This window comes from Hemitrygon akajei, chromosome 17 (assembly GCF_048418815.1).
Source record: "Hemitrygon akajei chromosome 17, sHemAka1.3, whole genome shotgun sequence".
NCBI classification, from domain to species: Eukaryota; Metazoa; Chordata; class Chondrichthyes; order Myliobatiformes; family Dasyatidae; genus Hemitrygon; species Hemitrygon akajei.
In genome coordinates this window covers 55,600,045-55,613,289 of record NC_133140.1, presented here as the reverse complement: position 1 = coordinate 55,613,289, position 13,245 = coordinate 55,600,045, and the positions used below count along the sequence as shown (strand labels likewise).

General features: G+C 41.1%; 1 protein-coding gene and 1 long non-coding RNA gene across 2 annotated transcripts in view; one reads left to right on the top strand and one right to left on the bottom strand.

The window, feature by feature from the left end:
- Positions 1-701: 701 nt before the first annotated feature.
- Positions 702-9,348, bottom strand: LOC140740712 (uncharacterized). Its single transcript, XR_012101913.1, has 3 exons — positions 9,081-9,348; positions 6,157-6,284; positions 702-5,965 (listed from the first exon to the last, which is right to left on the bottom strand). It is a non-coding gene; the product is annotated as an uncharacterized lncRNA (long non-coding RNA).
- Positions 9,349-9,516: 168 nt separating this feature from the next.
- Positions 9,517-13,245, top strand: part of klhdc4 (kelch domain containing 4) — a 97,761-nt gene continuing 94,032 nt past the window's right edge. Inside the window, exon 1 of the mRNA XM_073070164.1 lies at positions 9,517-9,698. Coding sequence (XP_072926265.1) covers positions 9,600-9,698 — 99 coding nt within the window. The 5' untranslated portion in view covers positions 9,517-9,599. The remainder of the gene's footprint in view (positions 9,699-13,245) is intronic.

Below are 13,245 nucleotides of genomic sequence, written 5' to 3'. Positions count from 1 at the left end.
ATTTATTATGAGTTACAATATATGCAAGAAGTATATGAATGACATACATCACTATGCTACAACATCATATGTGAGCTCCTCAGTATAAAAAAGGAAAAGAGAAGCTAAGTAAGCAAATATCATCACTCCTGTGTTTTTTTTTTGATTAGTTCCTGGAATTACAAAACATAACAGTGATGATGAGGAAATTTAAAATGAACCCGTGATGAATACCTACCTGTTGAAGCGCAGCACATTTTTTCTTTGGAAGGGGAGAGACAGACATTAAGAGTTTTTTAAAAAAGGCAGAAAATGGTCATGGATTCATAAACAGTGAGTATCAGGTGATAATAACAATACACACAAAAAAGAAGAAATAGCTGGCTACATTTGAAAGGTTGATGTGTTCGAATTGTACAACAGATGATGTATACTGAATGAATTGAGCAGTAGTTTGAAGCAAATGAAATAGCCAATGAAAAATGAGTGCCAGTGTCGCTGAATGCAACAGGTGAAAAACATACAGTTTTCTTAGACGTTTAACTGCCCTGCCAAACTAACTAAAATAAGCTTTGGGGATGCTGTAAATGTAATGCATTCAGAACCAAAACTATTGCTAATTATAGAACACTTGATGTTTCATAAGCGGAATCAAAAGAAAGGGGAGTGCATTTCAGTTTACGTGGCTGAATTGAAGAAACTGTACGAGTAGTTCAGTGATAGATAGACAGATACTTTATTGATCCCAAAGGAAATTAGTGTCACAGTAGCATTACAAGTGCACAGATATAAATATTAGAAGAGAAGCAGAAAGAATAAAAAACAAGTTACAAGATACAGTCTAATAGGAGGGGGTCATCACTTCCCCAGCTATAGGTTGACACATCATAGAGTCTAATTTCCGAGGGTAAGAATGACCTCATATAGCGCTCTTTGAAGCAGTGCAGTTGTCTTAGTCTATTAGTAAAAGAGCCCCTCTGTTCAGCCAAGGTGGCATGCAGAGGGTGAGAAACATTGTCCAGAATTGCCAAGACTTTTGGGCCTTTTGTTCTACCACAGCCTCCAGTATGTCCAGTTTGACTCCTACACCAGAGCCAGCCTTTGTAATCAGTTTATTGAGCCTGTTAGCATCACCCGTGTTGATGCCATTGCCTCAGCACAACACTGCATAGAACGTACTGTCGACAACAGACTGGTAGAACATGTGAAGCAGAGGCCTGCATACTCCAAAAGACCTCAGTATCTTCAGGAAGTAGAGTGACTCTGGCCCTTCTTGTACACAGCCTCTGTGTTGGTGCTCCACTCAAATCTATCATCCAGGTGTACTGCCAGGTACTTGTAGGTCCTCACCACATATAGTAACAGAGAGCAATGCAGATTTAGTCTTCCTAAAGTCCATCACCATTTCCTTTGTCTTACTGATGTTGAGCTTAATGATGTATGGAGGGATTGTTTAGTTTGTGGAATCCCAGATGAAAGCATTCAAAAATGGCTCCTAATGAAACACAACTCACATTTTAAAAAATTGAAAAAAGTAAGTGGAAACAGCAAAGACACAATTGAGTTGCAGAGGAATGAAAGTGAGTGTGAACAAAATTGCAACATCTAAACAGAAACCTGCCTGCTGAAACAAATCATATTATCATTGTGGCAGGGGCTCACATATACCAGACCAATGCAGATTTAAAGGTAAAACTTACAGAAAATGCAAGAAGGTAGGACACATACAAAGAGCATATCAGGCAAAAACAAAAATACAGGGAAGAGAAAAAGCTAAAAAAGTCAAGATGCAGTTCTAAAAAGAGCATTAATCTGAATGTTGTTGATGAAAAATCACATACTGATGAGAGTGACACCGGACTGAGTAGCCTTGAGATTTCTAATGTGAAAGCTAATAAGAGATAAGCAATATGGCTTACACCAGAAGTGAATGACAAATTAATTAAAATTGAATTGAACGCTGGCTCGGCTGCTTCAGTCATTCCACAAAATGAAGTTGAATGGCATTTCAAAAATACTCAAAGAAACCTGCAGATATCCAACTCAGAACTTACACTGGTGAAAAGATAAATCCTGTGGGAATGCCATTCGTAACAGAGAAATACAACAACCAACAAGCCACATCGGGCTTATATGTGGTAAAAACAGGAGGAGGGCCAGCATTATGGGGCTGTGATTAGTTGAGACAACTACAACTTGACTGGAGATCCAGCCACCATTTGTATGACAAATCCCTTGCAATGAAGCCAACTGAAACCAAATTGAAAGGTACTGGATAACACCACAGCAGTGTTCAAGGATGGCATTGGAAAACTCAAATTTATCTAGAGTAAAATAGTATTAAATGAAAATGCCACACCCAAGCTTTACAAAGGCCATTAGGTTCCTTAAACTATCCATGATAAAATAGACAGAGAGCTAGATCACATGGAGGCTGAAGGAATTCTTTCCAAGGCTAAGTGGAGCCCATGGGCAATGCCAGTGGTCCTAGTAGCCAAGAAGAATGGATCTGTCAGGATCGGTCATGATTTTAAGGTCATCATCAACACAGTACTTAAACTAGATCAATACAGTCCTTCCAGGATAGAGGATATCTTAGCAAACCTTTCTGGAGGGAAACACCTCAGCAAGGTGGACTTAGCTGAGGCCTATCTGTAGATGGAGATGGAAGAAGAGTCTAAAGTGTCCTCACCATAAACACTCACTAAGGGCTTTATCGCTATTTTAGACTTGTTTTTGGAGCAGCATCTCCACCCACACAAAGAAATGGACCAGGCATTCACTGTTACCTGGATGACATCATTGTTACCAGTGAGGATGACAAGGAACATCTCTAAAATCTCAAAACAATGTTCAAAATGTTAGAAGATTATGAGCTCAGAGCATGACGCGACAAGGGTGATTTCTTTAAACCAAGCATCACTTACAGTGGTCACACCACTGATGTACAAGTATTACACAAGTTTGCTGAGAAAATTCAAGCAGTCGTGGACACCACAAGGCCAAAGGCAAAGTTACAGACGTGGTCCTTTTTTAGGATTTGTCAGTTACTATAAAAGGTTCCTGCCAAAACTGGCTACTGTGCTCTACCCTTTGAACTTACATTGTTATACAATATACATTGTGAAGAAGTGGCAGTGGACAAAGCAGTGTGAGGTGTCTTTCCAAAAGGAAAAGGAAATGGTGACATCAGACACTGTACTCACACTTTATGATCCACATTGTTCAGTGAAGCTTGCCTGTGATACCTCGCCTTATGGTGTATGTGCAGTCATGTCATGTTATGAATGATGGGAGTGAAGGCCCCATAGCCTTCGCATCACATTCCCTTACCGCTGCAGAGAAAAATAGTGCACAGATTTAAAGATACTGGGGCAGCACGGCTTGGGGGGGGGGGGGGGCAGAGGGGCCTACTCTGCCCTGTATCACTAAATATCACCATCATTATGTGCTATGTTGTATGAAGTGGGTGATTATAGTCTCATGATCATGATTGTTCTTGGCAAATTTTTCTGCAGAAGTGCTTTGCCATTGCCTTCTTTTGGGCAGTGTCTTTACAAGTTGGGTGACCCCAGCCGTTATCAATACTCTTCAGAGATTGTCTACCTGGCGTCAGTGGTCACATAACCAGAACTTGTGATATGCATCACTGCTCATACAACCATCCACCACCTGCTCCCATGGGTTCAAATGACCCTGATCGGGGGGTGGGGGGCTAAACAGGTGCTACACCTTGTCCAAGGGTGACCTGCAGGCTAGCAGAGGGAAGAAGCGCCTCGCATCTCCTTTGGTAGAGATGTATCTCCAAACTCTAGTTTGGGATGTAAAACATTTTAACCAGTACCTGTATGGGAGAGAATTCACCCTCATTACTGATAATCAACCACTGGTGTCCATTTTCAATCCACAGGAGGGTGTTCCACCAACAGCAGTGGCATGCATGATGAGATGGGCTCTGTTTCTTGGAGGACACAATTACAAGATCAAATTTAAGAGGACACATAATCATGGAAATGCTGATGGATTGCCCGTTTACTCTTGGAAAAGGAAATAACAGAAAAAATTAACTAAAGAGGACACTCCTCTTGATGCATTCTAATGCAAATCAAAATACACTCTTCTACAGTAAAGATGATCCAAAGGGAAAGCAGAAAAAGACCCCACACTGTCTCAGGTCTACATGGCCAACCACAACGGCTGAATTCCTGCCTCAGCAAGGACCCGGATCCACTGCAATTTGCCTATTGCCACAATAGGTCAATGGCAGACGCAATCTCAATGGCTCTTCACATGGCCATAGACCACTTGGACAATACAAACACCTATGTCAGGATGCTGTACATCGACTATAACTCAGCATTTAACACCATCATTCCCACAATCCTGATTGAGAAGTTACAGAACCTGGGCCTCTGTATTTCCCTCTGCAATTAGATCCTTTACTTCCTAACCAGAAGACCATAATCTGTGCAGATTGATAACAATATCTCCTCCTCGCTGACAATCAACACTGGTGCACTTTAGGGATATGTGCTTAGCCCACTGCTCTACTCTGTCTATACCCATGACTGTGTGGCTAGGTACAGCTCAAATACCGTCTATAAATTTGTTGATGATACAAATGATACACTGTTGGTAGAATCTCAGATGGAGATGAGAGGGCATACAGGAGCAAGATATGCCAACTAGTGGAGTGGTGTCACTAGAAACAACCTTGCACTCAACGTCAGTAAGACAAAAGAGCTGATTATGGACTTCAGAAAGGGTAAGAAGAAGGAACATATACCAATCCTCATAGAGGGATCAGAAGTGAAGAGAGTGAGCAGTTTCAAGTTCCTGGGTGTCAAGATCTCTGATGACCTAACCTGGTCTTTATGTAGCTATAAAGAAGGCAAGACAGCGACTATACTTTATTAGGAGTTTGAAGAGATTTGGTATGTCAACAAAAACTCAAAAACTTCTATAGATGTACCATGGAGAGGCTGCATCACTGTCTGGTATGAGGGGACCACTGCACAGGATCAAAAGAAGCTGTAGAGGATCATAAATTTAGTCATCTCCATCTTGGGTACTTACCTACAAAGTACCCAGAACACCTTCAAGGAACAGTGTTTCAGAAAGGTAGCGTCCATTATTAAGGACCCCTAGCACCCAGGGCATGCCCTTTTCTTATTGTTGCCATCAGGGAGGAGGTACAGAAGCCTGAAGGCACACACTCAGCGATTCAGGAACAGCTTCTTCCCATCAGCCATCTGATTCCTAAATGGACATTGATCCCATGAACACTACCTCACTTTTTTAACATATTATTTCTGTGCACGATTTTTAATCTATTCAATACACAAATACTGTAATTTATTTATTACTTTTTTCTCTATACTATGTATTGCATTGAACTGCTGCTGCTGTTAACAAATTTCACGACACATGCCGGTGATAATAAACCAGTTTCTGATTTCGAAATATACAGCAGAAATTCCAGTTCCTCCATTTTTACCAGCACTGGGATGAACTTATTCTTGATGGAGGTTGACTTATCCAGGGATTGACAGTTTTCTATCTTCCAAGCTGGGAGCTAAAATGTTGGAAGAGCTACATGTTGATCATTTAGGTGTGGTCAAAATGAAAGTGTTGGCTTGAAGCTTTTTCTGGTGGCCTCGGCTAACTCCGCAGATTGAGCAGCTTGCCATGCACTGTTCGAGATGCTAACACGTCCAGAAGTTGCAAAGAGCACCGCCTCTCCATCCCTTAGAATGGCCTGCATTGGCCTGGCAGAGAATTCATGTGGATTTTGCCAGACTATTCATCAACACATATTTCTTGGTAGTAGTGGATGCAGCTACAGAGTGGCCATAAGTGTTCTCAATAGCCTCCACTACAGCCTCGCACACTTGGTGATGTGTTGAGAAGCCTCTTCTCAAGGACTGGTGTTCCTGAACACTTAGTCAATGGACCACAGTTTGTTGTGGATCAGTTTTATTCATTCCTGAAAATGAATGGAGTAAGACATATTAGTTCTGCACCATACCACCCAACTATAAATGGCTTGGTGGAAATGTTTGTCCAGAGTCTAAAGGATACACTGCAAGCAATGTCAGTAGAACACATTACACTTATATCAAATCAATTTCTCTTGGCATATCATAAATGCAACACACTCCACAACCAACAACTCACTAGCTATGTTGTTCCTGGATTGTCCCTTGCACTCTTGCTTGGATCTCCTCAGTAAGAGTATGCAGGACAAACAGCTTGAGGCCTCCACAAACAAGAAGTTTCAATGTTTCACTCCTGGACAAGCAGTCCTGGTGAGGGAATATAGAGATGATCAAAAGTAGGTACTTGGATGTCCAGAGCTATCAGAACCACTTCTTCCAGAGTCACCTCCTACAACCACCACAGAGGAGACCCCAGAACCCGAGACTGTTTCACAGCCATGTCTCACCTGCCAAGCAGAGAGAACCCCTTTTGCCAGGAAAGACATTATCCCACAAAACTAAGAAATCCTCCACGATTAATCTTTAGACCCAAGTGAGACAATTTAAAATTTACTATATTGTGGATGTCTATAGAGTAGTTATATTACCTGGTATTCTGTATGTATATACATATATACTGCACATGTGTGATAACTAGAGAGCAATATGTTACATATATGAGTTGAGATGCATTCCATATGAGTTGGATTTTATAGCTAAGCAGGACAGCGTGTAGTATATCTAGTATTGCAGTAATATTTGAATAAAATTGTAAATATATTGTTTGATTAAGCATTCTTGCATTGTTTGTTGACATAATTCATTATGGGTTGTATGTGAGAAGTTGGGGTCAATGTTCTAGTTGCGTTTGTGTGACGGGAGTGGGGTTTGGGATTAATGTTCTTGCTCTTTTTTGTGCAGAAGGGTGCGATTGATATTACTCTCTGAATGACTTTTATTTTCATTCTTTGTTTTGTGGCTATCTGGAGAAGATGAATCTCAGAATTGCATATGGATACATATTTAGATAATAAATTAACCTTTGAACATTTGAAGTCCATAAATGACAGATGTACATCATTACACCACTATGTCATATGCCCACTTTTTTAAAAAAAGGAAAGGAAAACTAAGTAGGCAAGTACCCTGAATCCTGTGTTTTTCTTTCAATTAGTTTCTAGAGTTACAAAACCTAACACCAGTCTCACCACTGTTGATGGCAGAAATCTCAAATGGCAATGGGGAGTTGTGCAGGAGTAAGAAAGATCAGCTGGTTGAGTGGTGTTGCAACAAATAACCTTGCACTCAACAACAACAAGACCAAGGAATTTATTGTGGCCTTCAGGGAGGGGTCATTGAGAGATCACTGATCGAAAGGATGAGCAGCTTCACGTTTCTGGGTGTTAACATCTTAGAGGATCCACCTTGGACCCAACCAACATGTTAATGCAATCTTAAGGAAAGCATAATCAGGAGCTTCATCAGGAGTTTGAGGAGATTTGGTATGTCACTTGCAAATTTCTAGAGATGTACAGTGGAGATCATTCTGACCAGTTGCTTCACTACCTGTTACAGAGGCTTCAATGCACAGAATCATAAGAGGCTGCAGAGGGTTGTGGATTCAGCCAGCTCCATCACAGGCACAATCCTCCCCCCAATCAAGAACATCTTCAAAATGCCTCAAGAAGGTAGGATCCTCACCATCTGGGACCTGATCTCTTTTCATTATTAGCATCAGGGAAGAGGTACAGGAGCTTTAAGAGGCACCCACAACATCTTAGGAACAGCTTTATCCCCTCCACAATCAGATTGCTGAACAGTTCATAAACCCATTAACATCACTATTGCTCTCAGAATCAGAATTAGGTTTAATATCACTGATATACAGTATGTCATGAAATTTGTTGTTTTGCGGCAGCAGTACATTGCAATATATAATAATAAACTAGAAGTTTCCATAGATAGTGTATATAAAAATTTAAATTAAATTAGTGCGAAAGTGAGGTAGTGTTCATGGGTTCAATTTCCATTCAGAAATCTGTTTGCGGAGGGGAAGCAGCTGTTCCTGAAACATTGCCCACATGTCTTCAGGCTCCTGTACTTCATCCTTGATGACAGCAATGAGAAGATGGCATTTCCTGAGTGCCCTCTTTAGGGGATCCTTAATAAAAGATGCTACCTTTTTGAGGCATTGCCTTTTGAAGGTGTTCTCAATGCTGGGGAGGCTAGTGCCCATGATGGAGCTGGCTGAGTTTACAACCTTCTGCAGCCTGTTCTGATCCTATGCAATGGCCCCTCCATACCAGACCATGATACAACCAGTAAGAATGCTCTTCACTTGCGAGTCTTTGGTGACATACCAAGTCTCCTCAAACTCCTAATGAAATATCGACACGTTTGTGCCTTTTTTTTTGTAATTGCATCAACATGTCGGGGCCAGACATATCTTCAGAAATGTTGACATGCAGGAACTTGAAACTGCTCACTTTTTCCACTGCTGATCCCTTGATATGACTGGTGTGTGTTCCCTTGATTTCCCCCTCCCGAAGTTCCCAATCAGTTGACCTGTATCGCTCTTGTACACCTCCTCGTCACCATTTAAAATTCTGCCAACATTATTTGTGGCATCAGCAAATTTAGATGGCATTTAAACTGTGCCTAGCCACACAGTCAGGGGCGTTGAGAGAATACGGCAGTGGGCTAAGCATGCATCCTCTTTTGCACCATATATTTATTATAATTTGTGATATTTTAAAGACTTGTCTGTACTGCCGCCACAAAACAGTACTAAGGCAAAGTGACATTGGCACATGTCGAAGAAGTTACAGTGAGGTAAATTACTGCCTGGCTCGTACCGATGGATAAATCCAGTTGCCCATCACAGCTACGGGTCCTTAGCAAGAATCGGTGATCATGGGTGTAGATTGGACTGAATCACTTGGATTGAAACACTGTTTTGAAAGATCCGTAACACTGGATAATGAAAATAGCAATTCCCTTGCTGTGGTCTTTTGGGGAACATACGGCACTATCCAGGGAGGGGCCCAATGTTTTGTCATTTTCTTTATAACTCGGTCTCTCTAGTACACTTCTGGAGTGCCACGCCTGTAATTAATTACTTACCCTGCGCCCTGCACTGATGGCATCAACACCATTCATCATTTTATAGGCATCCTTCTTTATCCAACCGTCTCTCGACCTAAAACACGTTTGACTTCTGACATTCCTATGGTCATCGACCTGACACTCTGCCTGCCCACAAACCCGACCCGACCCGACCTCCCCAAGTATTTCTAGTACTGACAGTAGCCGCTGTGCCTCAGATGCCCGACATGCCAGTTTCGTCCGTCAATGGGCGGCGCTGGTGAAAAATGCGGCGGCCGAGGGGCGGGAGCGCGGGCTGAAGCCGCAGCGGGGCACGTGTGCGCATGACCGATATTTTCCTCGGTTCTCGGATTTATTAAAAATTCAAGCTGACGCGGGAGGTTGCATTTTACAATTTGCTCTCTGACCTGCGCACTGCTTGGTGTCGTCACTGGCGACAATGTTTAACCCGGATGTGTATGTGTATGTGCGGTGCGGGAGCTTCAACGTGTGTTGTGAGCGGCTGGCGCTGAGGGATAGTTTGGGAAGGAAGGGATCATGGGCAAAAAAAGTAAAAAGGACAAGAGAGGGAAGGGACTTGAAAAAAACGCGACTAAAATGGAGAAAAAGATCTCCAAACGGTCGAAGAAAGAGGAGGTGAGGGAAACTCGAGAAATGACTGGAGAGATACAGTCCCTGGATTCAGGCCTCGTATACTGTGAAGGCTTCAGTTGTGGTGGGCTGTAGTTGCAAAGAACGTTGTATTTTTTTCTTTTTCTCCACCCCCCCTTTCGAGATCTGATTCCAATGAAGGAAGAGAATGGTTTGTGTTTCCAGTTCCTTTTTAGGATTTCTTCATAATTAGTGTAGTGGTATGCGAGGATAGTCTTAAGAAGTTTACACTTGAATGTTCGCATACATTTCTAGTACTTTTTTTTCATATATTTTTAAAATGGACGAAAATTGCGATTACTGCTTTCCTTCCCTGCAGCCGAATCCGCCTTTGGATCAAGAAGGTCCAAGGAATATGCTAGTGTTTACACATAGAATCTGAGGTCAATATCAAGAGTATTAAAAGGGGCACATATAGGGTAGATAATAGGAAACGTCTTCCTGTTCTCAAGGTGTCTTTAAAAAATCAGAGACCAAGGGTTTGGGTCAGAGATATATTGATGATCCAAGGAGGGTTTTTTTTCAATTATAAGGCAGTAAGAATTTGGAAAATACTAACTGAAGGTGTGGTGGAGACAGGTACTTGAGACTTAATAAGACTTATGTAAACACTTAGATCACCAAGGCATGCAAAACGATGGGCATTTGCTGGAATTAACATGGCTGGTTGAAAGACCCATGTCTGTGCTACTTGTCTGATTGAACTGAATCTGGGTTGACCTCAGTACCAATTGATAACACTGAAGCATGTTTTTAAGATGATGTTATTGAATAACTTATAAAAGTTTCTTAGGGATTGATTTGGTGTTAGTTCTTACAGTGACATAATTTGATTTTTTTTTTGGAAAGATTTAATTTGTCATTCAAGTTGCACTTTTTGTAATGGAACTGGAGGGGGGAGGGGGACAGCATAGTAGCATTGTGATTGGTGCAATCGCTTCACAACAACAGTGATCACCAGTTGATGTTTCCTGATCAGTTAGGGCATCAAAGCTTATGGCGAAAAGGCAGATGTATGGTGTTGAGTGGGATCTGGGATCTGCCATGATGAAATCTGCAAATGGCCTAATTCTGCTTCTGTGTCTTCTGGTCTTGTCTTCGAATCCAGCTACTGTTTGTAAGGAGCTTGCAAGTTCTCTCTGTGACTGTGGGTTTCCTCCAGGTGCTCTAGTTTCCTCCCACATTCCAAAGATGTACAATTAGTGAGTTGTAGGTTTGCTGTGTTGGCGCTGGAAGAACGGTGACACTTGCCCCCAGCACAATCCTCAGGTGTTGTTGTTGATGGAAAATGACACATTTCACTGTATGTTTTCACGTACATGTAACAAATAAAGCGAATCCTTTAATCTTTAACAATATTTGGGAAAGATAAGAGGCTTTGTCATTATAGGTTGTTAACTGTATATGCTGTTTTACCATCCGAATTACAAATAATAAGTATCTCCTTTTAAACCAAAGAAAGCAGTAGTAAAAGTTATCAACTGTGGCTAACAATGTAAGAGTTATTAGATTAAAGGAAAGCTTGTATAATTAAATTCAAAAAGCAGTAGGCCACAGGTTTGGGAAAATTTTGAAAAGCAAGGTAATGGGGATGTAAAATAAGTAGGCTCATGGGAAACAAACAAACATTAAGACCTTGTGTAGGTGTATATGAAGGAAAAGATTAACTGAAGTTACAGATTGTGGTCAACATTTTGTTGTGGGAAATAAAGAAATGGTAGAGAAATGGAACAAATAGATTGTCTGTCTTCATGGATGACACAATTTCCAGTAAGTAACATGTCCAGATTAAGAATAATTTCCATATCTTTTTGAGCTGTTCCTGCAGAGGACTTCTAGGAATGCAGGTAATATGACCTCAGCCAGTTCTCAAAGATGATGCAAATACAAGAATATCAACATTTTACTCTTAATAGCTCAAGTGAGACTGCATCTGGAATATACTGTGTTCAGGTCTGTTCTCCCCACTCAGAGAAGAAAAGACTCATAGAAAAGTACAGCACAGAAACAGGGTCTTTGGCCCATCTAGTCCATGCTGAACCATTTAAACTGCCTTCCGGGACCATAGCTCTCCATACACCTACCATCCATGTACCTATCCAAACTTCTCTTAAATGTCTGTTAAAATGATTAACTCATGCTAAATGGGATTGTAGCAAAGTTGCCCCAGATTGATCCCTGGGTTGGTGAACTTGTCATAGGATGAGAGATTAAACAGATTTCTCTCTTGGTTTTACAAGGATAGGCAATCTAGTTGAAAGCTTGCAGCTTTCTGGTATCGGAGAGCAAAGTGACATGCTTGTAAAATGATCATACTTGATGGTGGAACAGTCACAAGGGAGCAAATTATTGTATTTTGTAATTATAATTGAATATGTTTGTCAGAAATTATTAAGCTGCTGCAAGCTGAAGGTAGTTCTCAATGCTGCAGTGGTACTCAGTAAGAATTTTAATAATCAGAAACTTGGCAAGTAGTGCTTTGTGTGGTGAGCATCTTTTGAGGAATTTTAAATAAAAACCTGAAAGTTGTACAGTTCTAGTGCCAGAGGAAGAGAGTACTGTTGAAATTGGTGAAAGGGGAAAATCAAGAGTAATGCTTTAATGGGGTATGGAAACTATTGAGTGACAATGTGAAGAAAATGCCTTGTATCTCTCTCATGACCTGCTATTCTTGTGTTTTTTGTCTCAAGAAAATTAAATTATTGGAAGGTGTCCATCATTTAAATTATACTTACTATTTAGATCCTCTTTAAACTGTATGTTTAAGCATATCCCCATGCAAATGATCACTTAGGAACAATATTACACTATTGCTCATCATCCCTCTCCCCTCTCCCTCAACAACTCTTGTTAGAGCTAAGTGATTTTTGATAAATTATAAAGCACTCCAACTCTCCAGTATAATAATTCTTCAAACGGAAGAAATGGATTTGTTTCTGTGATCAGTCTGCAACCTCTCTTGGTGTTGTAAAATGCACTGTAATTTCCAAGGCAAGAAAACTGAATGTGTCACATTTGTATACATACAGACGGGCTCCTTTTCTTTGATCTGTGGTACTCCAATGAAACTCTGGTAGTTTCTGAAATAAAAACAAAGTGCCAAGAAGCAGGCTGTATCACTGGAACGAGAAACCTCTTCAGAACTGGGGAAAGAGGGAAAACAATTTAATTTTGTATAGTGAAAAAGGTATATCTGTGATGTGGCAAGGCTAGGGTTACCATTGGGGTAAGTTGGAGAAGTCAAGATGGGTGCAGAAAGGGGAATTGAAAGAGAAGTCCAGATGGGGTCTGTTCAAGGAGAGCCCTCAGACCTTGATGTGGATGGAAGCAGAAGGATTGTGTACCCATTTTAAAGATGAGTGGGTTGGGACCAAGGAACTGGTAACAGAAGGCTTCTGAATGATCACAGATGTTAGTGGAAAGGGTCTGAACCATGAGAGAAAGGAGAGAGTAGGTAGAATGACTGAAGCAAATTAAGTGGAGCAAGAAAAGGCTGAGATGTGTCTGCCTGCCTGGCCAATCTTGCTGGTAT